The sequence below is a fragment of the Poecilia reticulata genome, chromosome 7 (genome assembly GCF_904066995.2).
Source record: "Poecilia reticulata chromosome 7, P_reticulata-male-v2, whole genome shotgun sequence".
NCBI lineage: Eukaryota > Metazoa > Chordata > Actinopteri > Cyprinodontiformes > Poeciliidae > Poecilia > Poecilia reticulata.
This window is the reverse complement of record NC_088836.1, coordinates 7,055,457-7,081,897: the sequence shown is the minus strand read 5'-3', so window position 1 is coordinate 7,081,897 and position 26,441 is coordinate 7,055,457. Positions and strand designations below refer to the sequence as shown.

Below are 26,441 nucleotides of genomic sequence, written 5' to 3'. Positions count from 1 at the left end.
TCATAGGCACAGTGTTTTAATGTTTAATACAGTAGACATTGTGTTTGTTACCGTGGAGCTTTCTGGTGCGTCGCTTAAACAAAGAGCAATGGTGTCAGAATACCTGAAGACTACAACAGATTTATGGTAGCTTTACTTTTATTTCAAGATGAAGGTAAAGGCTAATCAATATACAACCATCATTAGCACATAGACAATAAAAAATAAATATTCACCATCACTTCTTTTTTTTTTTATAAACCAAATAAATACCAAATATGCACAACTCCGCCTCCTTTTCTGTACTGTATAGCAGTGTATTCAAAATAGTTTGGGGAAATAAAAGGCAAAAAGTACAGAAGCACAAAAATCTTTACAAAATTATTTAAAAACCTGTAGTTACAAAATTTTTGCACATAAAAAGATCCCAGTACATAAATAAACAATAAGATATAGAAAATAATTCATAGTTGATATCTTAAAATATTTCCTCTTTGTTCAGCCATGAAGGAAACGACCATTTGTCTCTTATTGTGTTGGAATATTTTAAATTTGGATTTTTGGAATAACTTAAAAAGCAGATAAATAATAATAATAATAATAATAATAATAATAATAATAATAATAATAATAATAATAATAATAATAATAATAAATAGCTATAAATGCAGCAAATATAAGTAGTTAGTTATTCAACTAACAATTGCACAGGACACAAATAGTTACACAACAATAGCAAAATAAACCTACAAACTAGGTATTGGAGGTGCAACAACACTATTCTAATGTAGAGTACTATCAGATTTCTTGGGATATGGTAATAACTAAGAGTCACTTAAGCTCAGGCTATTTTCTGCTCTTTTTTGTTATTATTTTGTTCTGCACACATTTCCTGGTTATGCACTTTGTCTTCCTGACTTAAAGTAACATTTGGATGCCAGCGCGGTGACACACACTCGACATGCAGTCGTCTGTTCTGGCTCATACGTCATCCAACAACATGCTTTAAAAAAAAAACAAAAACAAAACAAACAAAAAAACTAGTGGAGTTATTAAATAACAGAGTAAGAAGAATGATCACATACAATATGTAAGAACTCAGAAGAAATGTGGCAGCTGCTTGTTTCGTTGTCGTCTTGCATCATACCTCTATGCCTTTTACCGCTTGGCTGATGGACTCCAGCAGGGCCCGGGTGTCGGGGTTTTGGTAGCAGTCTTTATTGGTGAACATGTACGTCAGAGTCTCCACATAATTATCGAAGTTCTGCTCGGATACTGGTTCCTGCTGAAAACACGAGTTCAAGATTAGTGATCAGGATCAGTTCATAAATGTGTGCAGTTGATTTGGATAGTCAGTGTGGAGAATTGTTCTGTTCTCCATGCTGAGCTCTCCATGTGTGAGGTTGAAGGAGAGTCGGTGAGTTGCATTTATTAATACCGAAATACAGCCGGTCCATTTATCATGCTACCTTTAGGAACTAGCAGGACAAAATGGCATCAGACAAAAGTTTTTCTTTCCCTTTGTTAGCCTCTATCTAAGCTGGGCCCTAAGTAGGGCGTTCCCTAGTGTGTCATATCTTCTACCCTGAGCTTTGAGGGTGTTTCCTAACATGTCATTTCCTTTAGCTTTAGCTTTGCAGCTTGCTAAAAGAGATAGAAGGAAAAACACAGAATTATTTATTCTCAACATCAGACAGCCAGGTAAGTCAGGCTCTAATTGTTTTGATTAATTAAGTATTACGTCCTTGGATTGAAATTTCTACATTTTTACACCTTGATTAAAAAAAACAAACAAAAAAAACAACAACCTCTGTTTCATCTGAACACCAGGGAGGAAGTGTGATCTGAATTACTTGTTTTATACATGAAAAGAAAAAAAAAATGACAGGAATTTGCTTGTTTCATTCCTTTATTGTTTGAACCTTGACACGACTCACCATGGTAGGTAGGCGGATGTTGGCCAGGCTGCGAATTAATACCTGACTCAGACCAGATAGCTCCAAGAACAGAGCTTCATTCTTCTCCTCTATCTGTTTATTTTCCTCCTCCATGTTCTTCAGGTTCTTCTCCATTGAAGAAATCTGTAGCAGAAAGACATAAGTTCTGCATTGGGTTAGGCAAAAGACAGATTTCAAATGTCCAACCCTGGTTCTGTAATAGACCCGTTTCCAAGGCTTTTTAAATTGAGTTTAATTAAAGAGGCAGATAAAATGCCTCTTAAATGAATGAACTTTATTCTTCCTAGCAGCAATCCCCACAGGCTTAAAATATCTAACCCTAACCATCAATGAACAGTGACTGACTTATTTCTGTTTCTCTTGAAATCTGCAACGATCTCAACTGTGGCAAGATGACTGTTTCCACACAGTGGCAAAAGGTGGTCAACCGACTCTCTGCTCTCGGCTACTGCAGAGCGATCTGACTACGTCTGAAAGTGACAAAACTCACTTTAATCTCACCTGAGTGTGCAAATTCATCATGTCGGCCTCCATCTCTGCGTTGGACTCATTCAGGTCACTGATGTCCTTGTTCAGCTGCTTGATATCTTCATCATTATCCAGAACTGGTGGACAGAATCACACGCAATGTGTAAACACATTATATTTGCCTGTCACGTGTTACAGTAATAGCTTCCTTCCTGGGCTGGAGCTGCATGTTTTGGTATTGATTTCGCGAGGGTACACACGCAGAGGTTTGGGACGCGTTTAATCTCCAGCTGCTCCCAAATTGATGTTCTGGATTGAATTGATTTGATGACAACAGTCAGGTCATCAGGGGGGAATGCAGGAGGACAGAAAGGAAGTGGGTAAAGGACTGGCTACACGTCTCATTTGAAGCACTAAAGGAAAGTAGGAATTGTCATTACAGAACTGTAAAGATTTCCAAAACTACTTATTTTTCCAGGATTATTAATGCCAACTTGTATGACTTTTGTTACAGGAGCCATTTCTCTATTGTTTGTTTGGTTAAATCTTAAAATTTTGATTATTTTATTTCATCAGTTTGCTTCTTGTTTGGTTGATTCATTATGAGTATATTTGTTTTTGTTTCTAAGAATCAGTTTGTTGGTTGGTAATTTATGTAATTAATTTAATGAATCCCTTTGTGTCTCTGAGAGTTCATCACTGTACCCAGATTTTGGGCCAGTTCAGCACTGGTGGGTCGGCAGTGTGCTCTGACTCTCGATTGTTTTCCTCCTTTAGCCATAAAATAATTGGTAACACTTTATTTGAAGGGGGGTGAATAAGACTGACATGACACTGTCATATACACCTGTCATGAACATGAATAAGCATTAGTGAATATTTATGACTGTTGTCATAAAGCGTCATTCAGTAAATTATGACACTTTTAGTACAAAATTGACATTATTCAAAATGTCTTTGTTATGACATTAACCAAGAAATCATTACCGATATAAATTTGTTCTGAAAGTATTACTGATTGCACTTTAAGAATTAGGTAACTTTATGTTATTAAAGGTAAAGTTTAATCAGTCTTATTCACCCCCTTCAAATAAAGTGTTACCAAATAATTTCTTCAATTTTGTTCTCATTCAGCTGCAGAAAGCTGTGGAACATCCCCGCTTTGGCTTGTTCTGTGATTGTACTTAACGCTCCAATGGGTGTCATCTGTGTGTCATAAACAAACTCATTTTATATTTTACACATCGCTGACCACGATAATTGCAGTTTATTTACCGAGGAGCAAAGGAACGAGACCCAAAATGAAAAAAATAAAAGGCAAATAGACTAGCAATAGAAATATGAATGTGTTTTTTGTGATTACGCCTAAAATAATCTAAATAAAACAGTGTAAACACATGGTAAACATCATTGCTGTGTTTGTCTTACCGTCACTTGCTCTGAATTTTGCTGTTATATATTCGTCTCCAGGAAGCTTGACTTTCTTCTTGCTGGCTGGAGCTCTCGGACAACCTGAGAGACTAAAGAAGATTGTTGTCATGATTTTTATAGCTCAACAGTTTTTGAAGCCTCAAGGAGAGAAGAAATTACTTCATCAAGAAAATGTTTTGTTTTTTTTAGTTATATCAGGACAAACTAAGAGGGATGAATGATTGAAAGCAGCTAAGTAGCTCAGAAAGTCAGTGAGTTGATTACAGTGTTTGACACAACAGCTAAAATGCTCAACAAAAGATGAAAAGCTTTTCTTTTGCTTTTGGCTGTTGTAATTTATTTGAGTTTATTTTATTGTTTTTAATTTCTTTGTACAAGGTCTTTCAATTATCTCTGACTGAAGGATGCTGTATAAATAAAGTTGCCTTGCCTTAGATTTATTTATTTATCCTTTGCCAGATTATTGCATCAGTGTGCGCCTGTCACATCCACTGCATAGTTAAATTTCATCATTTTAGTGTAAGATCATTTTTTTGTCACACTGTACTGTAAAATTCTAATTTTCACTGAAATGCCTGCTTGCTGATTCCTGTATGTTCTTAGGGGATATGACATTGAAAAAGCAAAAAAAAAAAAAAAAAAAAAATCAACAAAAAACTGTGGTACTAATAGACCAGTTTAAAAATCAAAATGCCATTTTTTAAAAGTTGGAAATACTGCAGAAATCTCGACTTCCTGATGAGTATGTTTGTAAACTGTTTCACTTTTGTGCCATTAGAATAGTTACAAGCATAATTCTTTAAAATCTACATCGGTCAATAAAGTATTGTGTTCAACATCCAGCCACTCCACACATCCAAATGTACTTGGGCAAGACACCAAAACCAACATTTTCTACAAAGAGCAGGATACCTGCGGTGTGTCAAGAAACTGCCATTAGCATGACCAGAACCGTCACAGCCTGGTGTCGGGCAGGTCGGGCCTTCGGTCTTAAAGGCCTTCCAAGAGAAAGGAGTGCCATTTAGTAGACCTTCCCTTTGTCGCTTTGCTGCAAGGGGACAGCCATAGGCACTACGGTGGGTAGCATACTTTCCACTGATGTGTCCAAGACTGTCACAGCCAGGAACTGGACACCTGCAGATAAGCAGAAATCCTAATTTGACTAAATGCTTTCTTCATGTCCCATTCAATACATTTTTTGGTGAATGCATGTCGGTAAGGTAAAATGTTTTAGAGTTGCACAAAAACTACGGCCTTTGCAATTTGATCTGATTGTTATTTAAAATCGCTTATGGTATGTTGTCTCTATCCTGACACAAACGACGGTCTGGCCCACGACAACAACCGCATCGTTAATTTGCTGACGACACCACGGTGATCGGACTCATCTCACAGGGTGATGAGACTGAGAGAGAGTTCAGAGAGTAACCTCACTCTGGACACCAAGAAAACCAAGGAGGCCACCATGAACTTCAGGAAGCTCAGCACCGACCCAGGTACTCTGAGAGGGTCCACACCTTCAGGTTTCTTAGCGTCCTCATCTCCTGGACTGACTACATCCCAGCAGTGATCATCGAGGCTCAGCAGCAGCTACACTTCCTGATAATCCTCAAGAAGCACAAACTGAACTCCAAGCTGCTATTGACCATCCATTGATGGCCTTCTGACATACTGCATTGCACTGTGGTATGGCAGCTGCACTGTTGCATACAGGGTGAGGCTTCAGGGGGTTGTTAAGACCATTCAGAGGATCGTTGGCTGGATGATTGGCTTCTATATTGCATTCTGAATTTGTACAACTGACTCCAGAGGAATCGTACCTCACCAGTCATGAACCTCACTGCTACCTGTGGCGGTGAAAGTGAAAAGGCTCTGCACAGGTGAGTTTGACTCTACAGTGTGTTCGGTTGAGGCAGACGCTCTGCAGAAACAGAGCGTCTGCATTACAAGTGCTTTTACAAACTGCTTTTTTTTCGCATAACTATAAAGTGTGGACAGCACAATCGTGCAAAAATCATCAACTGTTTGCTAATGTTTATTTGTCAATGTAATGTTAATCATTTCAGAAAACAACCTTACCTAACCATTACATTCCATCCACTGTCTGAAGCTCACTCAAAGCCCCATCCAGAGGCCGGAAAATTGACAGAAACAGGTGCCACCGAAGTAAAAGCATGCTAGCACTGAACCTCAACAATGGACGAGAAGAAGTATTCATATCTATGAATGTGACTGTTCTGATTAATACTACAAGCCCATGACGAGAACTGACGAGTCTTTTCCATGAACAAGAAGAAATGATCAGCTGCCTTCTATTTAACCCTTAGATTTCTTATTTGATCCTAAAGTGTTTTTAAATGTTTGCATTAGTAGAATGTTTTATTTTTGCCCGTCCCTAACTTCTTGTTTGAAAAAAAAAAAGTCCTAACAGCATTAAAGCTTTTCTTTCCTGCAGTATTAACACAGTAGAATTTAAGATTCTATTGTGTTAAAACAATATAATAATGTCTTAACCAAGAAAGAGTCTTGGCTTGGTATGTTTCAGGATAATCAGCCTTCAAGACAACTTAACGGCTCTGTCTACTGATATTTTAAGAATGCTTTTTAATTCTGTCCTCCCAGCATTATTCACGAACTGCTAGCCTAATAGAAAACAGAAACAGGAGTGACACTACGATACAGTCACTTACCTCAGCAGCTCAGATTCTTCCTTGTCGTCCCTGGAAGGTGCTGATTTGACACCTCCTTTCTTGGCCCGTGGACATCCAGACAAACTGGCAAAGTCACGCGTCAAAATGTAACACTTTTGTAAGGTACAGATGCCAAATAGTTAAAGTACAATTATTATTATTAATTATTATTAAGACGTCGTCTCATTAGGTGTCATTATTTTACTTATACGGATCAAAATGCAAATGTGAGGAGCTCCCACCTCCTGTGCGACGCATAGTTTCCAGTGATGTGACCCGATCCATCACAGCCTGGAGTCGGACACCTGAGACACATGTAGGCAGGTTTTCAGCACACATTATTTTTATTTTTTTTATTTTCCTCACTATGCACCTAATAGTTACTGTTGTATGCTTCCAACTAGATATCCACCACCCATATTTGATGTTTTGATGTTTTAATCGAATTGAAGCATGGAGATGAGAAAATGGACCAAGCCATAGCTGCAGAGCTTTCAGTAAAACTTGTTGAGGTTTAGTCAGGAAACAATTAACTCAATAAAACACACATACTTCAGTTCAGCTGTGTGGGCAGCCATGAGGGTCCGAAGTGATTTATCAGCAAGAGGACAGCCTGACAGACTGAAAAAGTAGAAGGAGAGAGTCAGAAAACAGAAGTTAGAACAGATGGAAAGAGCTAGATCACAAGCTCAACCAGATCGGAAGTCAAGTCAGAACTGGGCTGCACCCATAAGAAGAGATCTGATTCATTATCTACCTGAGCAGTGTAATTGTTAGAAAAAAGAAAAAAAAAAAGAATCACCATGTGCAGTGTAAACGATGTCGTTTGCTCCTGGAAAGGTTTGTTCAAATTTCAAATAAAAAAACTCACAAACTGCCTAGACTAGATAGAATACACAGGGACCAAATGATGCCACAGCATTTCTTCTGTAGATGACATCATCTTCAAATTACAAATTAGACATGTGGACAAAACTGTCGGGACACTGTTACAGCTACTAAGACAACAAAGATCCTTCAATCCTTCAAATTGAAGAGAAGGTTAACATGAACGGTAAACAAAGAGCCCAGAACACAAAAATTACAAAAAAAGAAAAAAGAAGAGGACTGAAGTAGAGAGCTTAAAGTCGCTGCTATGATAACCACAGGAGCAATATCACAGATGTGTGGTCAGGGATGAAGAAGATCACAGGCTTCAAGCAAACGAAGGATCGGACAGATGAAAGTCTGGACAGAGCAAATGAGCTGAACACATTGTTCAATAGGTTCAGTTCTGGAACAAGCTCATCCCACCCTGCTTTGACCCACAGCTTTCAGACTCTCTGTCTTCCACCTCAGTCATGGACTCTCCTGCTTCTACAAGTTTGTCTTCAACCACATCAGGAGATGCTGCTGCTCCCTTTGCCTCCACCTTCAACTTTTCTGTACCTAGAAGTCAGGTGAAGAGGCAGCTGGAGAGACTGAACCAGAACAAGGCGGCTGCAGGTCCAGATGCTGTCAGCCCCAGAGTCCCGAAGGCCTGTGCAGAGCAGCTCTGTGAGATTCTGCAGCAGAATCTCACACAACAACAGGTTCTGTTATTGTGGAAGACATCCCGCTTGGTTCCGGTTCCGACTCACCCATCAGTCATTAATGACTACAGACTCTTTGCCCTGACATCCCACATCATAAAGGTCCTGGAGAGACTTCTGTTAACCCACTTGAGATAGCATACAAGCACATACCAGGACTCCCTGCAGTTTGGTTATTATTACCAAGGAGTTGAAGATGCTGTCATACATCTGCCTCAACAAACCTCTGTCATCTGGACAAAGCAGGCAGCACTGTGAGGATCATGTTCTTTGATTTCTCCAGAGCAGTTAAGAAAATTCAGGCTAATCTGCTTTGTCAGAAACTCCAGAAGACACAGGATCTATGGCTGACCGATAAACAGACTACAGATCATTAGACCACTGAAGGTCTGTGTGTCTAACCAGGTGATCAGCAACACAGGAGCACCACAGGGCTCTGTACTCTCACCATTCCTTTTCACTCACTTCCAGCACAAGTCCCACTTCTGTCATCTACAGAAATGCTCAGATGACGCTACAATTATCGAGTGTATCATAGATGGACAAGAATCTCATTTTACCGCTTTGTCCACCAGCTTGCTTATGGTTATGGATTTCACGAGAAATATGATTAGATCAAACCCTCTTCCCATCGCATGAGAAGAAGTGGAAGTGAAAGTTTGTGGTTTAGGTACCACAAACTGTGCAAATCAGGCCTCTGATAGGTTGGTGCAGTGATGAATATGTTTCAAAATGGAAAAATCTGAAAATTGGTAGAAAGGATATGGAATTAAGAAAATGAATAGCCCACAAAGGAGTATTGGTATAAATAAGCTAAGTAATTAGTTGGATTAAAAAAATAAAACTACAATTGAAACTAATAACTATAAATTAGAGAAAGAAACCAGGAGCTTGAGTTGGTTTGCTTGGGCCTCGAGTTTATAATTAAGGGTTTAAGCTGCTAGCTTTAATAACTAAAAGACAAAATTTGGACTAGACAACTAAGATCAATATTGGTATCTACAGATAAGAGATTATTCTGAGAAAGAGATACAAACCAGCATAAGTAAAATTGAGAGATTTCAGAAAGATACGAGGGGAAAAAATGTAGAGTAACTTCAGCACCGTAGGGACTGATGGTAGACAAGAAAACATCTAATATATTAAAAGAAAAATGGAAAAAGGAACTTAAAGAACATAAAAATAAAATAATAATAAAAAAAAACAATAGGATATGGAATACCCAGAACATGTAGGACAATCTATTTGGTGTGTCTGACACATGACATACTACAAAAAGAAAACAAATATCTGGTACAAATAAGTCGGAAAACCATCACAAGATTATGATATAAAGAGGGACCGACTGTGGAGCAATGGCTGTGCATTATGGAGGAGATATCTGTGATGAAAAAACTCACATATAAACTGAGTTTGCAAATGGGTCAATTTGTTGGAAAATGTAAAAAATGTAATGATTATAGAACCAAGGAAGACACCACTTTCACAGCCGGACAATATGGACATTAATAATGAACAACAGTATCAGGATGTAAAGTACAATGAAACCACCCCCCCAAAAAACAACTTAGAAATAAACTTAACAGACTCCCTGGAGGGCAAAAAGCTGCTCATCGTCAGTGACCACTGGTTTTAGCTGTCGAGCTGCTAATGCGCTAAGTCTTATGTGTAATATTTATAAGAAAAGAGACGCAGTGCTTTGGTACTAATTGTCAATACTACAACAAGATAACAATGTCAGGAAAAAGTTAGAACTTAAAACTAAATTAACGAGAGAGAGAAGAAGTAGGTCAGTACTGACAGCTTGACTTTGACAACCATAACATGTAGATGTGATGTGGAGTTTTGTGTTTTCAGGTCATTTAAAAAACTGAAACCCCAACTCAGATCATCGGTAGACCTGATGCTTAAACTAGCCAATCAACTACTGCTATGGCCGATAGTAATCACATTAATAATGGTAAAAATCACATCAAGCCTCAAAACATACAACCTTTATGTTCAATTCCAATATTTTGCTAAAATCCAAATGTTTTCTGCATGGTCGTTCATATAACTAATTGCACCCAACTGCTGTGTGAACTGTTTATATCCTCAAAGCGACCCACATGTGCAGAAGAAGAACAATGGAGTCACATACCGGTGTATGGAAATTAGTTGTTTTGAGAGCCTTACCTTTGACATGTTAGTTCCTCCGTATAATGTGGTGACTACGTTAGCTCATTACAGCTCCTGTTGCCTGAGAGGTGGATGTGATGGGTGTAAAGGTGGCTTAAACACAGTGTTCAGGTCTCTCTCAGCTTTCTGTTTCCCTCTAGCAAACTGGTAATGTTTTTTTTGTTGTTTTTTTTTAAAGTTTTTTTTGTTTGTTTCTGGGTTATTCAACTCAGTCAATCAGAATGTTTTTTTTTCTGTTATTGATATAATTATCTCTTCTTTTCACAGTGAACAGTTTTTTTGATAAAGAAATTTGAGCAAGTTATGGTTTGGCTGTGGAGTCTCTTATTTTGTTGCAAACCATGAGCCACGCTGGTAACAGAAGTAACCATAGATGGGATCGTTTATGGATTGATTTTAAAGTTTATTCAGCAACGTGAGCCGACATTATTGTCACAAGACCATGACAACATGAAGGAAGGTAATAACAAAAGGACAAGTAATGGATTTTTGTGGCGCATTTACTGCAATTTCTGTAGAGAAGTCCATCTGGATCCATAGTCAGAAAACAACAGTGGTCTGACTGTGATGTGATGACCTTCAGTGACAGACTTGTTTCAAAAGTTAATAAGCATAGTTTTCAGCCATTAAATCTTTTCTTGGACTCATTTATAGACTATTTATAGATTAACACATTTTCATACGAAGTCTTGTTATTTTATCTATTTATTCTTTGGCCTTTTACACGGAAAAGAACTGAGTTAGTCTATTCAGACTATGGTGAAAAACTGGAATATACATCCCACATGGGCAAAAAAGTCTCTCTAAAGTGTATTGAACATAGAAAGAGCTGGAAGAGGCCTTTTTAAAAAATTCACCCTTCAAACTTAAGACAGCTGGAGGAGTTTGTTCACTAGTAGTGGACCAAAATACCCGTGGACAGGTACAGAAGTCTTATTAACAGATGCATAAATTATTTCATTGCAGTGATTGTCTCAAAAGGTTGCTCAACAAAATATTAAGTTAGAGGTATCATTTTTTGTCCAAGCCTGCTTCATTTGTTTGCTTTTTAAAATGATTGTATTCAACCACATTTCAAAAGCAATGCTGGATTTTCACTGGTTGATTTCTGTAAATGCTATGTATTACTTTTGTCAGTTTTAAATTATTTCAGGGACCATTGTGGGCTTTTAGATCACAAAGTGGTGCCAACAATTTTGTACACGTGTGTGAAGAAGTTGCTATAAGAGGATAAGAAGATTCTTATTAATAAAATTTCAGAAATTAAAAATTTTGCTACAAATATTTTGAAAATAACCCAAAGCGCATGTTGAATTTACTTGACTGTTATTGTCAGCCTCATGTTAAATGTACTTAATCTTTAATAACTTTATAAAATACATTTATAGAAATGTACAAGACCACCATTCACACATATGTAGAATTCTATATATTTATATTCATAGTCATAAGTAACTTATGAGGATAAACTAAAGGTAAGTTCATAACTATAGCCTCAGTATTTTGTCAGTTAAATTAACAAATATACTGACAAATGAATGGCTTAACGTGATAAAAAATAACACTTTCGCAATACACACTCAAGGTCTTACCTTCGATGTGATGCATAATTTCCAGTGATATGCCCACTGCCATCACACCCTGGTGTCGGACATCTAAATCAAAGAAAATAATAATCATGGATTAAACCTGAGTCAGGTTCTGCTGCAGGTTTCTTCCTGTTGCTACAGGCATGCTTTACTGAGCATGCACTAAGGAGTTGTTGCAAGCAGTCCACTGATATCACACGTTCAGTGAAGGCTGCGAGTCAGTGACTCTATGATAGCTGCTGGGTTTTCTTGAATAGAAGGCTACTTGGCCAATTTAAATTATAAGCTAAACTTGAGCACATTTTTTTATATCTAGCATCAACTGAAATGGATGTATAATTAGATTCACTTGATTTTCTTTTCTTTTTTGTAAAACAGGTTGAGATGAGTCATGGGCTGCTGGTGTTGAAAGATGACGTGTTGTGACTATATACTATATACATGAACCAAAATGAACTCAAATGAAATCACGCAAAACAAAATCTTCAAAAGATTTCTTGCAGTCAGCATCTATCATGAGGTTGAGTTATGTGTGTAACAATTACGTTGCACATGTGACGGCAGATACGTGTAAAAGAGTGTCTCTATTCTGTGAAAACAGAAATCAGATTCTTTAGCAGTGGCTTTGCTGTGATACTGACGACTGTTCAGCCAGTAGATATGTTTACACTGATCTTCTTCTTTGAAAGGTTTGGAAGTCAGCCTCTCTTGTGCTGACTTCCAAAAGCCATTTTACTGCCATCTGTTGGCGCAAAATGGCATTGCACCAGAAATTACTCGAAGGAATCCATGATTAGTTGTCACAATAGACTTTATCTTAGAAGTGTTTATTTTAGATGTAAAAACAATACAGTAATAATAATGTAGGTTGTTTAGTTTCTATAAATTTTAATAAAATATTGTCACATGAAAGTCGCCATGTTGTTCACTCTGAAGTGCATTCTGGAGTAAATGACATCCAAAGGTCCAACTGTGCTAGCACAGTCCAGCCAATTTTTATTTTTTTTTTAAATTACAGTCAATAGTGACACAGTGTGGCATTATCAAAAATTACACCCGTTAAACATAATATGATAAACAACTACTCAGGTAAAGTTAGCCTTCATGTGTTTACTCTGTAGACTCCAGTACAGAATGGACCAAAACGAGTCATCAACCCAGCAGGTTTAAAAATGGCGACCTCCATCGATGTAAGTTATAACAAAAGATGTACATTTTTGAAGTAATTATGAGTTTTGGTGTATCGCAAACAGCAATTTCTCAGTTAAAATAAAAATTACAACATATTTAGGCCAACATGTTCAACTAATCCTGGATCACTTTGAGCTTTTCAGCTACAAATCTACTGTAGATCCTGTTACTTTTAATTAAATCTTTGACAGATTTAATTAAAAACTGTATTTTAATATTTCTGCTACAGTAATTTTAATTTATCAACAAGTCTTTCTCCATCTCTTCAGATTCTTCAGCAAACCAGATAATTGAGTCAGCATTTCATATTCACACCGCTGTTTGATAAATAAAATATTTAACTCTTGATTTAGGTCTGACACTACTTGGTAGCTATTGTCAAACACTGAACTGTGTGTCACGTGCCCTATTATAGTTTTAAAATGGGAAGTTCTTGAACTTACACAATAACTTCTTTTTTGTTGTCTTTGGGCTGAAACTTGACTTTAAAACTGCTGGTAGTGACTTCACCGGGGTATTTCCGGTCCTCTGAGTTTTCTTGGTTCTCTTCCTCATCATCAGATGATGTATATGAAGGAGCTGTGTATTCCATCTAGACAAAAGTAAAAACAGAGCATAAATGGCTAAGATACTCCAGAAAAAGATTATCCAATCAGAATTCTGTTATCAACTTTAAAATTGTTTTAATGTATACAGTTGCTACAGGCATGGGACTCTGATATTTCCTCTTTTCCTTGAGCTTTTGTCTTGTACAGAGATGTCCGGAAAGTGGCAAAATTTATTACCTCTTCATGGTCTTCCTCCTTGTCTTCAGTGGGTTTGGTGAAATCCAGTGGACCTTCCCAATCTGACTGAGGATGGTCCTGAGACAACGTGGCATCCACAAGCTGAGAGGAGGAAGGCAAAGAACATGCAGCCTCTGCAGACTGTATGTCGTCTCTCTTGGTCTTTTTCATGCTCAGGTCTAAGGTGCCATTCTCATCCACCTCAATCGCGACCTCCTGTAGTGTTAAAATAAATGGTGAGAGTGAAGTATGGCACAGATGTTGGGCGTAACTGGAAAAGCCAATGTTCACATCCTAAACTGGCTTTGAGCCACACAACAGATCTGTATACCTTGGTGCAAGGCTCCAGGGGTTTAGTGCTGCAGGTTTCCGGTCTCTCCCAGCAACGGGTGGACAGGTTGAGGATTGCCGTTGCTGCCATATGGGCTGCCTCTGCGTCCTCTGCACCCCATCCACTGGAGGATGGGGTGTTCTTGGCGAAACCTCCTGATGTACCATGGCTTGGCGAGGGTGCGTTGGAAAATGGTTTAGCTGTGTGCAAATAAATAAATACTTTGTAACAGAAAAGGACAAATGAAAGCCACTTCAATGTAATGTCTAAGAATCATAAAATGCTAGTGAGATAACAAACAAATAAAAAGTTAAGAAGGCATTTTGGTAGCCTCAGTATTGTTTTTTTTTTTGCAAATGATGTAGTTCTGTTAGCTTCATCAGACTATAATCTCCAGCTTTCAGCATGCAGCTGAATGTTTAACGACCGGAATGAAAATCAGTGCCTCCAAGTTCAAGACCTTGAGCTACAAAAGAGAGCCGTGCTCTCTGCAGGTCGTGAATGGCGTCCTACCCAAGTAGGCAATAGGTCAATAGATTGATTGATGTGGCGTCTTCAATTATGTGAGCTCTCATTTGCCAATTAATATATTCCACCCTCATCTATGCTCATGAGCTCTAGGCAGTGACCTAAAAAACGAGACTGTAATGAGTTTCCTCCAGGGTGTCTGGGCTCTCCCTTAAGGCAGAGAAACTGAGAAGTGCAGTTTTCCAGCAGGTGCTCCTCCACATCAAGAGCAACCAGTGGAAATGTCTTGGGGAAGGACGCCTGGGACATGCAGGAGGAACGATGTTTATCAGTTGTTCGGAGGATCGGGCTCAGGTGGGGCGGACTGGGAGGACTGGGGAGAAAGGTGGCCTGAGAGTTTATGCATATCAACGCCTCAGCTCTTGCTCTTTGCCATACCAGAAATTACGTTACTGATTTTCACAACATTTCTAAATGTAATCACACCAGCAGAAGAGGACTTTTAGTTTTGTAAGGAACGACTATTCAGCGTTCATAAATATTGTTTATTTTGACTAACAAATGATAATTTTATTAACCCTTTAACTGTCACCACCAAAACAATCAGGTCAGTGGGTCCATCAGGACACTAGTGACACTGCTGTCAGCATGATAGTTGATTAAACAGAAGTGATCTTGTTCTGCTAGTTGTCCAAAACATAGTTTTTGTGCAATAATTTGTACATAACGTGCAGTATGACAATGTCTTAACTTTGCACATCTAGATGCTTACTCTTCTTACCTGAATTTAAATTTAAATGGACTTAATTGTTTGTGCCTTTTTTTTTGCTTTTATGTTCACTTGCTGGGTTTTTGAACTGTGAATCAAATTACATCAAGCTGAAAATGGGTGTTTATTGAGTTGTGTGCAATATAATTTCTCCAACTAATACAAAGTAGCGTGAAAAAACATGATGCTTTATGCAGCAAAGGCCATCAGGCCGGGACTCAAACCTGTGGCGGCCGCGTCACCCCTGCGCCACCACAGAACCCGTTATAAACACTCAACACTTGTTTTGTGGCAAAATCTAGAGCAGGACTTAGACTTACATTTGAAGACTTTAGTGGATGTGTCAGTGGTGTCGGGCATCTTTGGAACGATCATACGCTTCCCAAACACTTGCACATCAAAGCTTGCATAGTCAAAAGAAACCTTGGAGTATTTCTCCAGCTCCTTGGCAAGGTTAGCTCTAGGCGTGGTTGTCACTGTGTTGGGCCGGTAGCTGCCATACTGAGGGATCTCCAGCTGTTTCACAAAACACATTGGCCTGCAAGAAAAACCACAGGTTCGACCAAAATGCACCAGCAGACGTGGACTTGCGTGGAGGTGAAGAGGAAACCAAATGTTGTTTCCTGTCTTGCCTTAGCACTCTGTCAGAGTTTGATGTTGGCTCGCTGGCTGCAGCTTGTAGATGAACCTGCTTGTCCTGGCTCTTGTTCAGTTTAGCTGCTGCTGCTATGGGGCAGCCGGACAGGCTGAAAGGGGTTGAAGATCCAAACATGAATTTTTAATTAGCAAAACAATCATCGAGATTTTTTAAAAAAAATCTTAGATGATTTGATCAAATGTGTGTTAGTTCTATTAGAGGACGTTAGTTTGTCTTAATTTTCTGTTGCTTATTTTCTAAATGTATCTTTAAAAATCAGTACTCGTGCTATATTGAAAATAATAAAGATAAATTATACTACAGCATAAAATGACCTGCTGTGTGCATGCCTTTGTGCGTGTGTGTGTGTGTGTGTGTACGTGTGTGTGTGTGTGTGTGTGTGTGTGTGTGTGTGTGTGTGTGTGTGTGTGTGTGTGTGTGTGTTTTAACAACCTGCGGTGTGTGTTGCGGTTACTGTTCACATGACCTTGGCCGGTGCAGCCGGGAGTGGGACACTTCAAGACATTTTCGTGCATGGCCAAAACTACAGACAGCAGAAGTAAGGTTAGTATATTTAGTGTACTACGAGCACACACAGTGACTGTGAGCTAAAGAAAGCAGTGTGTTACAACAGTATTAGTCTGTCTTCAGTAGTAGTGTTAGTTGAACTGATTATGTTACAAGTGCTAGTGAAGACTTCTTCATTTTTTGTCTTGATTTTCAAGACAGAAAGATGACGGAAACACTTTTCTTCTAGTCTAAAATGTCTGCGCCATCTTCAGCTTATTGCAGTTGTTCCCAAAATTGTGATCAGAGATACATTGAGGGTTGTGAAATGTCAAGTTGGTAGCCTTACAATTTCACACTGAATTCAGTACATTTTTGAAGTGATAATATATATATATTTTTAAAATAGCATGAAACAGCTGTTTGGTCGATCCGTCTGAGTTTTCATACCCTCCTTTTATTGTTCTGTGAGTGAAATTGTTTAACTTCCACCAACAGCAGCCGTAAGGTGAAAGGTTTGGGAACCACTGGGTGATGAACTCACTCTCTGGAGGTATTCTGTCTTTGTGTGGACATCCAGAAAGACTGCGGTGGTGAGGATACAACCCAGTGATGTGGCCTGTTCCGTCACAGCCTGGAGTTGGACACTTTACTTCCTTCTTTTCTGAAAAGATGTGAAGAAGCTTAATTAAATGTCATGAAAACACAAGAGGCTTATGAAAAAAAAAGTATATTTGCTTGTATTTTAACTGATTACGGGAAAAATTATTTTTTCTTAAGTCGAACATGGGAGAGACGAAACAATCCATATGTATTGCATTTTTCTGATAAGATTCAACGCGGCACAGTTTGACACAAACCTAATTTCTTCAACATTAATGCTTTAGAATCAAAAAGTCAAATCTGTGTCACATTAATTGCAATAACAAGACGGCAGGGCTTACAGATAGACATGTTGCTCTGTGTCAGGGGTGTTGAACTCAATTTAATTTTGGGTCAAATCAAGATCATGAATGTTCTTAAAGGGCCGGTTGTTCCAGGATCTATTGCTAAAACCTGTCAATGAACAGTTGAAATATAAACAAAATTCTTAAAATTAAATGATATCGAACATCCTTTCAGTCCCTCCAGGATTTTGCAACTGTCTGTGGGAATTTTTTGCAATAAAAATTAACATGTTTGTGGTTGTAATTTTGAAATATTTGCACTTTTGTAAGATGGGAAATAGGGCATTTTATGACTCGCTGTGTCATTATGGATTGTAGATAAAGTAAAGCTGAGGCAGATATTTAGTAGAAGTAAAAGAAACATCCACCTGCAGGTGGGAGTAAACAGTCACTTTTATCCAATATTTTTCACAATTTTTGCCAAAAATCTACAATAAACTCACAACTATGTTTCAGTGCAAAAAAATGCAGGGCTTTGTTGATTTTACTGAATTTACACAATAAATCACAGAAAAGTGGGGGGAGTGATTGATGTAATTTAACAGTAAAAACTACTTTGATTTGATTGAAACAATAATGTTTAAGCACACTGTTATCTTTTTGACGGTTCTAGGGCTACATAGAGTTTGACACCTTGAGCTCCATGCCATTGGCAGACAGTGTACCTTTGCTACAGTGGGTGGAGCGGCGGAGTCCAGCAGAACCGTCGGAGTTCTTCATGGAGGAGTTGCTCGGTTGGTAGTCAACAGAACTGCTGCTCTCCTGACCGCCTTGGACCTCCTCTGCCTTCAGAGCTATGGCCTGCTCCAGCAACCCCAGGTTCCCTCGAGTCATGTCCCAGTTTTCAGAGTCGTCCGTGACGCCTGATCCCTCGGAGACGCGATCCAGTTCCTCTCCCCTGTCCTCCTCCTCCTCCTCCTCTTCCTCTTCCTCTTCCAGTTCCTCGTCATCTTCCTCTTCCTCCTCGTCCTCCTCGTGTTCCTCCTCCTCTGCGTGAACTTCGATGATGACGGTGCTCGGAGAGGCCTTGCTTGAGTTTCCTTCTTCTTCATCGTCGTCTTCATCTTCTTCCTCCTCGTCTTCTTCTTCTTCTTCTTGCTCCACTTCTCCGGCTTTGCTGCTCTGCTTCTCCTCTGCTGCTTCTTCCTCGGCCCTGAGGGTGTCGCACTGTTCTTCCCTGAGTGACACAGTCGCTTCAGATTCCTGAATGAAAACTGTCTCAACTTGTCTCACTTCTCCGTCGTCTTCGTCCTCTTCATCCTCTTCCTCTTCCTCCTCCTCTTCCTCCTCTGCGTCCTCCTCTTCCTCCTCCTCTTCTTCAGTCTCATTATTCTCCATCGGTTTTGACTCTTTGGCCTGATTTTTGTAATCTCCACTTGAGTACTGGTGATCAGAATTTTCCTGCCTGATCACCTGTCTTCTGATCTCCATCTCTTCTGCAACATTCCTCTGACTTTCCACTTCCTCCTCCTCCTCCTCCTCCTCCTCCTCCTCGTCTAGGTTTGCTGTTTTTGCTTTATCTTCTTCCTCGTCTTTTGTCTCTTCATGACAGGGGACGGTTGTTTCTTCTGCTGGGAGCTCTGGTGGGAGGCACGCGGATGCTGACTGAACCTCCTCTTCCTCTGTGATTATCATACATGTTACCTCCTCGCTAAAGTTCTCTGTCTCTACTTTGTTCTCGGTCTCTGAGGCGATACTTCTGCTCTTATCATCAGGTGAAGGGCAAGGTTGTTCTGGGCTGTCTGTGGTCACCGAGGTACGTTCAACTGTGGAACCCAGGTATACAAACAAATGTCAGAGCTGCTATGTTGTTCATTTGTAACCTGGTCTGCATCCGTACGTAAAAAGACTGGTGACAGATTTGCACGGTTGGTCTAAGCAACAATGAACATTGCTCACATTCACTTTCACATTTCTGAGCTGAAAGAAGTTGGTGGAACGTGTGAAAGATTGAGTTACACACCTTTTCCCGTCTCGCTCTTTGTTTCTTTTTTCTTTTTGTCTTTGATGCCATCTTTTTCCTCTCCGTCTTCCTCATTCTGCTCCTCCTCTTCTGCCATGTCACTGTCCTCGTCGGCCTGTTTGGTGGGCTGGGTCCTCTTCCTGGGCGACAGCGGGTTCTCTTCGATTTCGGCCTCCTGGAGCTTCCTTTTCTTTACAATTGGGCAGCCCAACGCACTGAGAGCAAGATGGACAAAACAAAAGAATTATAATGTTGTATTGTACTCGGGCAGCGAACTATATGATGCATTAATTTGACTGGAAATTAATGTTTAGTCAAATAAATTATCTAGTTAAAAGTTGAAATGATGCAAGCACGCTGATAACGGAGCAGTGTCATAACCGTGGAGAAAGCTGCTTTCACAACAAAGCTGATAAAAGTTTTCTATTATCATCTCCATATTTTAATTCACCCAGTGTGTCTGTAGGAATTCATGGGACAAAGAAAACAAGTGGATGAAGGCCTGAGGGAGGTGCTTTCTGCATACGATGAAACAAATGAAATTTCCAAATGTTTCTTGTAAATTAGATCTATTTACTTGTGTGAATAAAGTTGAAATAACAAAATTATGCTGCTTAGAAAAGCTTCAGAGATATGCTGGAAGGATGACCTCATGAAATAGGCCAGTTCACAACAGCAAGGAGACTGTGGGCTATTCATCAGCAAAACAATGTCACCCTAAAAGGAGCTGAGGAAAACCAAAACGGCTTCCTCTTGAGTACAGGAAACGTTTTGGGTCAACAAATATTTCAGCACCCAAAACTCATTATATGGATGTCTTTTCCCTCTGTTTACCCACAAAAACCGAAAGTCCGTCATATACAGAAGTAAATCGTCAGGCAGATTTTAAATACTACGACACGTTTATATTGTTGATGATACATGATGCTGTCAAATGATTGCTTATCGTTTCTGCTGAATCCCACCTTCTGTGTCTCGAATATCTTCCACTGACGTGACCTTTGCCATCACATCCAGGGGTGGGACAGCTGCTGCTGGCACAAACCAAGAAAAACCTACATTTCAAACGCATCACGTTGTTTGATTTGAGAGCCGATCAGGACAAGAATACTTTACCTCATTTCCAGCTTCATTGCTTGTCCAACTTGTTCTGCTGACAGAGAATAGAGTTCACTGCATTATCCGGGAACACAAACAAATATCTCACTTTATATGTCTTGTGACAGAATAGATTAAATCCATGTGTCAAGATGCACTTTTATTACGTATACGACTGAAAACCAATGGGGAGATTTTTCTTTCAATTTGGACAAATTTTTTATGTTGTTAAAAATGTAGATTTTTTTTCTCATTTCAGAAAGTAAAATAATTCAATTTACATAGAATGGGATATATTCAAGTCTTTATTTATTCTAATTTTGATGATTGTGTCTTGTAGAAAACAAAACCCAAAATTCAGTGTCTATATATTTATATTTATAACTTCGCTTAAGCACTTCTGGATTTATGTAAACTGCATTTCGTTGCCTGTACTTGAGACATGTGCAAAGACAATAAAGTTGAATCTATCTATCTATCTCATATTTCTCATTTCATTTGTAGACAATAAAAAAACATAGAATGCTAACATAGAAAATGTTAGCATTCTGAAATTTTCTAAAGATTAGGCACACAATGAAAAATGTATAGGAGAAGCACAAACTAAAATCACTATTTCACCTGGTGTCAAAAGAGTTTTGAGAAGTGAAAAGAATCCTTAAATGTATGGGAAGCCAGTAGAATAAGACAAGAATCTGGAAAATATGATTATTGCTGTTTCCTGCCACGGCCTTTTGTATTTTGCTCACAAGCTCTATGAAGATGCTGATTTTTATTTTCCAACAGGGCAAACACAGTCCCAACCAAATACTGAGAGCACATTAGTAAACACACTCTTCAAAAGCCTGACACTTATGTTTAAAACACCCTTTTCAGTGGTCTGATGTTAATATTCAAATTCCTAATTGTCCGTAAGCCACGATCATCAAAATTCTGAGATATAAAAGATCTCAATATTTTTCTCTGCGTAATGAATCTATAGGCTACATAAGTTTCACTTTCTGAAATGAGTCAAAAGAAAATTTGAACTTTATCACAACTTTATCATTTTTGGAGCTTTGTTGATGTCAGCAATCCACTTATTTGTAATTTTTGATTTGCTGGAAGGACGAGTGATTGATTTAATGAACCAAAAATGAACAGAAGAAAATATCTGATACAATGTGCTGGTTTCTCAGCTTTCTAACACTCTTGACGTGACTGGACTGGGCTTTTAGAATATGAATGAGAAGTGAGACAGAGTGAGGAGATCAGATCTTTGGGAATCAAATCTCACTTTCTGCATGCAGGCTTGTCGGTGCTCACACTCACCCCGGATGGCTTTAGAACGAGCTCGTGTTCTTGTCTCTGTGTCTTGACTCATCTATGTGACAGAGGGTTGGGTGAAAGGTTTACAACAGACAGACAACGCAGCATGGAGGAACAATTAAGATGGTAAATTGTTGTCAAACAGACACAGGAGAGATGGCCAGACAGATGGAGAAAACGGACAGGGAGGGGAAAAAAACAACAAAAAAATTGCTTTGTCACTTACTTTCATCTAGCTTTGAACTCATTTATGCCTAGAGTTGGACACAAAATAGGAAATCAACTCGGATAAAGCTTTGAGTTCACTTTTAAGAAGAGCAAACTACATTCTGCCTTTCTGAAGGAAAATACAAACTTTACTGGGTCCTATGAGATCAGAGTGATCCAAAAAAAGAGAACAAGTTTGGCTAATTGATCTCATAGGTAACTTTAAACATAACAGATAAAAACAGAAGCTACATGCTAAAGAGCAGACTGATTTGCTGCCTTTATAAAGCAGCATTTTCTAGTAAACCTTAAGAAATGCTATGCGTTTGAGTCTTTTCTTTTCTTGCACATTGGACCATCAACTAAAAATAATTACAGATTACACTGTTGATTTCAACACTGGGAAATGCCAGTGTTAATGCCAAGTTCATATTTAAGAAATATTTGGAAATCAAATAAAAATACTTCTACAAACATATGTATCAGCTTTAAATCAGCATAATTATCTTTGAAGTTTTTGATAAGTCATGGTTATAATTAAATATTTCAAAACTGCATACAGGTGTCATGTCTAACATGATGTATTGTATAGGCATACCTCTGTATACCTATCCATAGGTATGTTGATAGCTCTCTATAGGCATAAAGGCCACTAATCTACAGATAAAACCCCTTCATTAAAATGCTCCTTTCCACCTGGAGCAGCTTCGGCCCCTGATCCTGCAGCTCAACCAGGTGACTTCTTCTCTGAAGAGCATTAACCCCAACAAAGACCCAGGGCCTGACAAAGTGTCGGGGAGGACTCTGAGGTTATGTTGGCAGGGGTCTTTTTAGACATGTTCAATCTGCAGTTTTCAGCTGTCCCGGTCTTCCTTAATTGCTCCATCTTTGTGGTTGTGCTAGTAGTAGAATCTGTTGTGACCTGCTTGAATGACTACCGTCCAGTCACCCTAACCCCAATCGTTACAAGACGATGTGAGAAGATCGCCCTAAAACACATGAGGAATAGCCTTCCTGCTACTCACGACAGGCACCAGTTCGCCACAGAGCAGGGCATGCTCCATTGCCCTTAGACACTTGCAGCATCCTGACACTTATGCTGAACTTCAGTTCACCATTTAACACCATCATCCTGGGAAAGCTGACAGTGAAGCTCCATAATCTGGGACTTTAAACAGCAATTTGCCTTTGGATCAGGGACTTCCTCAACAACCGGTTTCAGGTGGTGACAACAGGGGGTCAAACATCCTCCACTCTGGTCCTGAATACAGGCACACCACAGGGCTGTGTGCTTAGCCCGGTTCTTTTTACACTGCTCACTCACAACTGTGAAGCCATCCACTGCTCCAGCAGGGTTCAGATGATACTATCGCAGTGGGTCTAGTAACAAACCATGATGAGACCCTGTACAGAAAAGAGATCCACCGCTTGTCCCAGTGGTGTTCACTGAACAATCTGGTACTCAACACCAGCAAGACCGACAAGGTCATAGGGGAGATAGAGGAGGACAGCGCACCCACCTTTTACAATTCAAGGAGAGGTGGTTTAGTGTGTTTACAATATCAAATTCCTGGGCATCCAGATCACCTCGGATGTGACCTGGTTGGTGAACAAGTCTTTCCTGGGGATGAAGGCCCAACAAAGACTCTTTATCCTCAGGAAACTGAAAATGGTTGAACTCCCTGTTCAGTTGCTCAAGAACTTCTATAGAGATGTTATTGAGATCCCTGTGTTGTCATGATAGGTGTCAGTGGATGGACCCAAATGGAAACGTCAAGCTATGCTGAAGATTTAATGAAAAATGAAAGAACAAAAAACTCACAAAAATCAAAAGAAAGCATGGAATCCAGAGAAGGACAAAAACCAATAAATCTAAGGGAAAGACAGCAGAGAACAGAGGGGAAGAACAACAGGATATAGTAGGAGTAGACGAGGGGAACTGGCAAGGAGTGAGAGGAGGCGCATAAGTACTGGGAGAGTGAATACAATGGGCCTGGGCTGGGAGCTGTGGCCTTGCAGCAAGAAGGTCCTGGGTTTGATTCCTGGCCCCGGTCTTTCTGTTTGTTCTCCCTGTGCATGCGTCGGATCTTTCCGGGTACTCTGGCTTCCTCCCACAGCCCAAAGACATGACTGTCAGGTTAAATGGTCTCTCTAAATTCTCCTTAGGTGTGTGTGTGTGCGCATGGTTGTTGGTCCTGTCCTTTTCTGTGTCCATTGCCCTGCGATGGACTGGCAACCTGTGATCCCACCTCACTCCTCTTGACCTCTGAAGACCAGGACCTCTCAAGACCCCACTAGGGATAAGCGAGTAAGATAATGGATGGATGGTTGGACCTGGCCTGATTTGCTAACTGACTGCAGGTGTGAGGGGAGAGAGCAGAAGACAGACTGAGGAGAGGGAGAAAGTGAGAAAGTGGTACAGGGCGCGAGGGAGAGTACACAAGGAGTAGGAAATGAATCTAACACTAAATAATAACAAGAAACATGATAAGAGTAACAAATAATAACTACACAAGAAGTAAACATAATAAACTAGAATTACTAAAGAAGGACAGAACTAAAGTAAAACAGAAATAAGTGCTGTTTTCTTTCTATTAGACGGGTCTAATAGAAAGAAACTCAAGAATACAGAATTAACAAACCTCAAAGCAACACAGGATCCTAACACATTCTCCCTACAACATATGCATATATGCGACAAAATTAAAATCTTATTTTATGTCTTACTTATGCTGACTGCAGTTTTGTGGAGGTGAACTTTTATGACATCTGACATATCAACGCAACTTTGACCGGCCGGATCTTCTTATTACAAAGTCAGCGACAAAACGGTAAAACTGCGAAGTTAGAGCTGAAGTGACAAGCACCCGCTAGACAGTATGGTGTGATTTAAGGTATTTAGTAAATTCCATATAATAAATTATATGGGAGAATATCGTGTTTAAAGTACAACGTTACGAAATGGTTTGTTTACGAATTCAAAAAAAATGTGGCTGCAAAACGGAGGAGTAAAAACTAGCGACAGGAATTGGGTTGATAAGCAGCTCAACGATTATTATGTAATCAAATCAAAGGTGACGAAAAATGTAAAAAAACATAAAAATAATAATAATAAAAAACCATGACAATAAAAAAAGCTGAATTTCCCCAGGATCGACAATAGATGAAACACAAAAACATTCTAAGTGCAGTTGGATAAAAAGCGGCTGCTTGACGGCACCTATCTACGGGTAGCCTGCTGCCTGATGCGCGGTGACACAAAAGGAAACATGAGAACGCACATGCAGAGTGAAGGCGTTCAGTGCGTTGACAACAGAGACGTGAAGGCCTGCTCAGGCCTTTCCCTCTGCTAATCTGTCACTCTGAACACATAACCGCAGCTTTTTTACAGTTCTTTTATTTTTATTGTCCCCCCCCCCCACCCCCCCACCCCCCGCGGTTTGTGTTTAGACCAAAACAGTAAGCAGAGCATAAAGACCATCCAATAATAAAAAGCTTTTGAAAGCAATGCCCGTACGCATATTTGGATCGAGCCTGTCGGCTCTCTAAAACAAAACTGGGCAGAAAACGTATGATCCCGTTCAGTGTCACCTCCACCCTGCTCGTTATAAAATCCAAGATAATCTCTACTGTTAGAGTGCAGATAAGAACAGAGAATAAAAGAGCTCTTTGTTGGTGAACCAAAGCCTTACCTTACTCACACTACAATCCTCCCCTCCCCCTCCGCCTTGACATATCTAGGGAGGCGGACTGTCGCCCCTCAGCAACGATGTTCCACGCAAAAAAAAAAAAAAAAAAAAAGCAAAACTACAAAAGCAAAGCACCTGAACACAGCACAAAACTTTGAATTCTCCAGTGGTGTCCACGGATGAGGTCCAGGCCCCATGAGCCTTCCAGCACCCTGGACAGAGCCGATTCTGCTTTCAGCACCACGGAGAGAGGGCTGATTTTACTGCCCCCTGCAGGTGTAAAGGAAAGATGCAGGCCTATCGTGGTTGGGACTTCCCCTGCCCAGTCTGTGACGTCATGTCAGTATTTAAAGAGGCACCCAGCACTGGGCGGATGGGGTGCGGTGGAGAGAGTAATGTCAGTACAGACGGGATTACAGCCTGTTGTTTAAACATACGTTAACGGCGGTGTGCAGTTTTTGAGAACATTTGGCTTACATTGTAGAATTAGAATGAGAATTTATTGTTGTTTGTCATTGCACACATGTACTGCTTACCAACTCCAAAATAGTGCAGTGTAAGAATATAAACAGAAATATGGTGATGAGCATGTAACTCTGATCACTTATGATGCTCTGTGTCGACCTTTCACCAGATGGAGACACGACTCAGTTACAGTTTGAGGGTTTGATGTTTAA

The 26,441-nt window shown here is 39.6% G+C and overlaps 1 protein-coding gene and 1 long non-coding RNA gene across 3 annotated transcripts; one reads left to right on the top strand and one right to left on the bottom strand.

Moving 5' to 3' along the window:
* Positions 1-120: 120 nt before the first annotated feature.
* Positions 121-26,041, bottom strand: LOC103466973 (myelin transcription factor 1-like). 2 transcript variants are annotated; one of them, XM_081608713.1, is made up of 23 exons: positions 25,768-26,041; positions 22,095-22,122; positions 21,872-21,923; positions 20,579-20,615; positions 20,428-20,496; positions 19,463-19,677; positions 18,165-19,265; positions 17,097-17,216; positions 16,499-16,589; positions 16,041-16,154; positions 15,729-15,946; positions 14,172-14,371; positions 13,841-14,056; positions 13,499-13,647; positions 11,868-11,930; positions 7,079-7,147; positions 6,769-6,831; positions 6,527-6,610; positions 4,749-4,970; positions 3,834-3,925; positions 2,439-2,542; positions 1,917-2,060; positions 121-1,261 (listed from the first exon to the last, which is right to left on the bottom strand). In XM_081608713.1, the coding sequence occupies exons 2-23, from the start codon at positions 22,098-22,100 to the stop codon at positions 1,121-1,123; spliced, it is 3,570 nt and encodes a 1,189-aa protein (XP_081464839.1). In that variant the 5' UTR covers positions 22,101-22,122; positions 25,768-26,041; the 3' UTR covers positions 121-1,120. The 2 variants fall into 2 exon arrangements, with proteins under 2 accessions (XP_081464839.1, XP_081464838.1); XM_081608712.1 differs by having other exon boundaries at positions 121-1,264; positions 25,768-26,040.
* On the top strand, positions 1,388-3,815 carry LOC145552175 (uncharacterized). Its single transcript, XR_014088127.1, has 2 exons — positions 1,388-1,680; positions 2,330-3,815. It is a non-coding gene; the product is annotated as an uncharacterized LOC145552175 (long non-coding RNA).
* Positions 26,042-26,441: the final 400 nt, after the last annotated feature.

Coding starts and splice junctions, on each gene's coding strand:
- LOC103466973 (XM_081608712.1), bottom strand. Junction 7,148..11,867: donor AATTATGCATCACATCGAAG/GTAAGACCTTGA, acceptor CTACTTTTTCAG/TCTGTCAGGCTGTCCTCTTG. Junction 3,926..4,748: donor AGTTTCTTGACACACCGCAG/GTATCCTGCTCT, acceptor AATCTTCTTTAG/TCTCTCAGGTTGTCCGAGAG.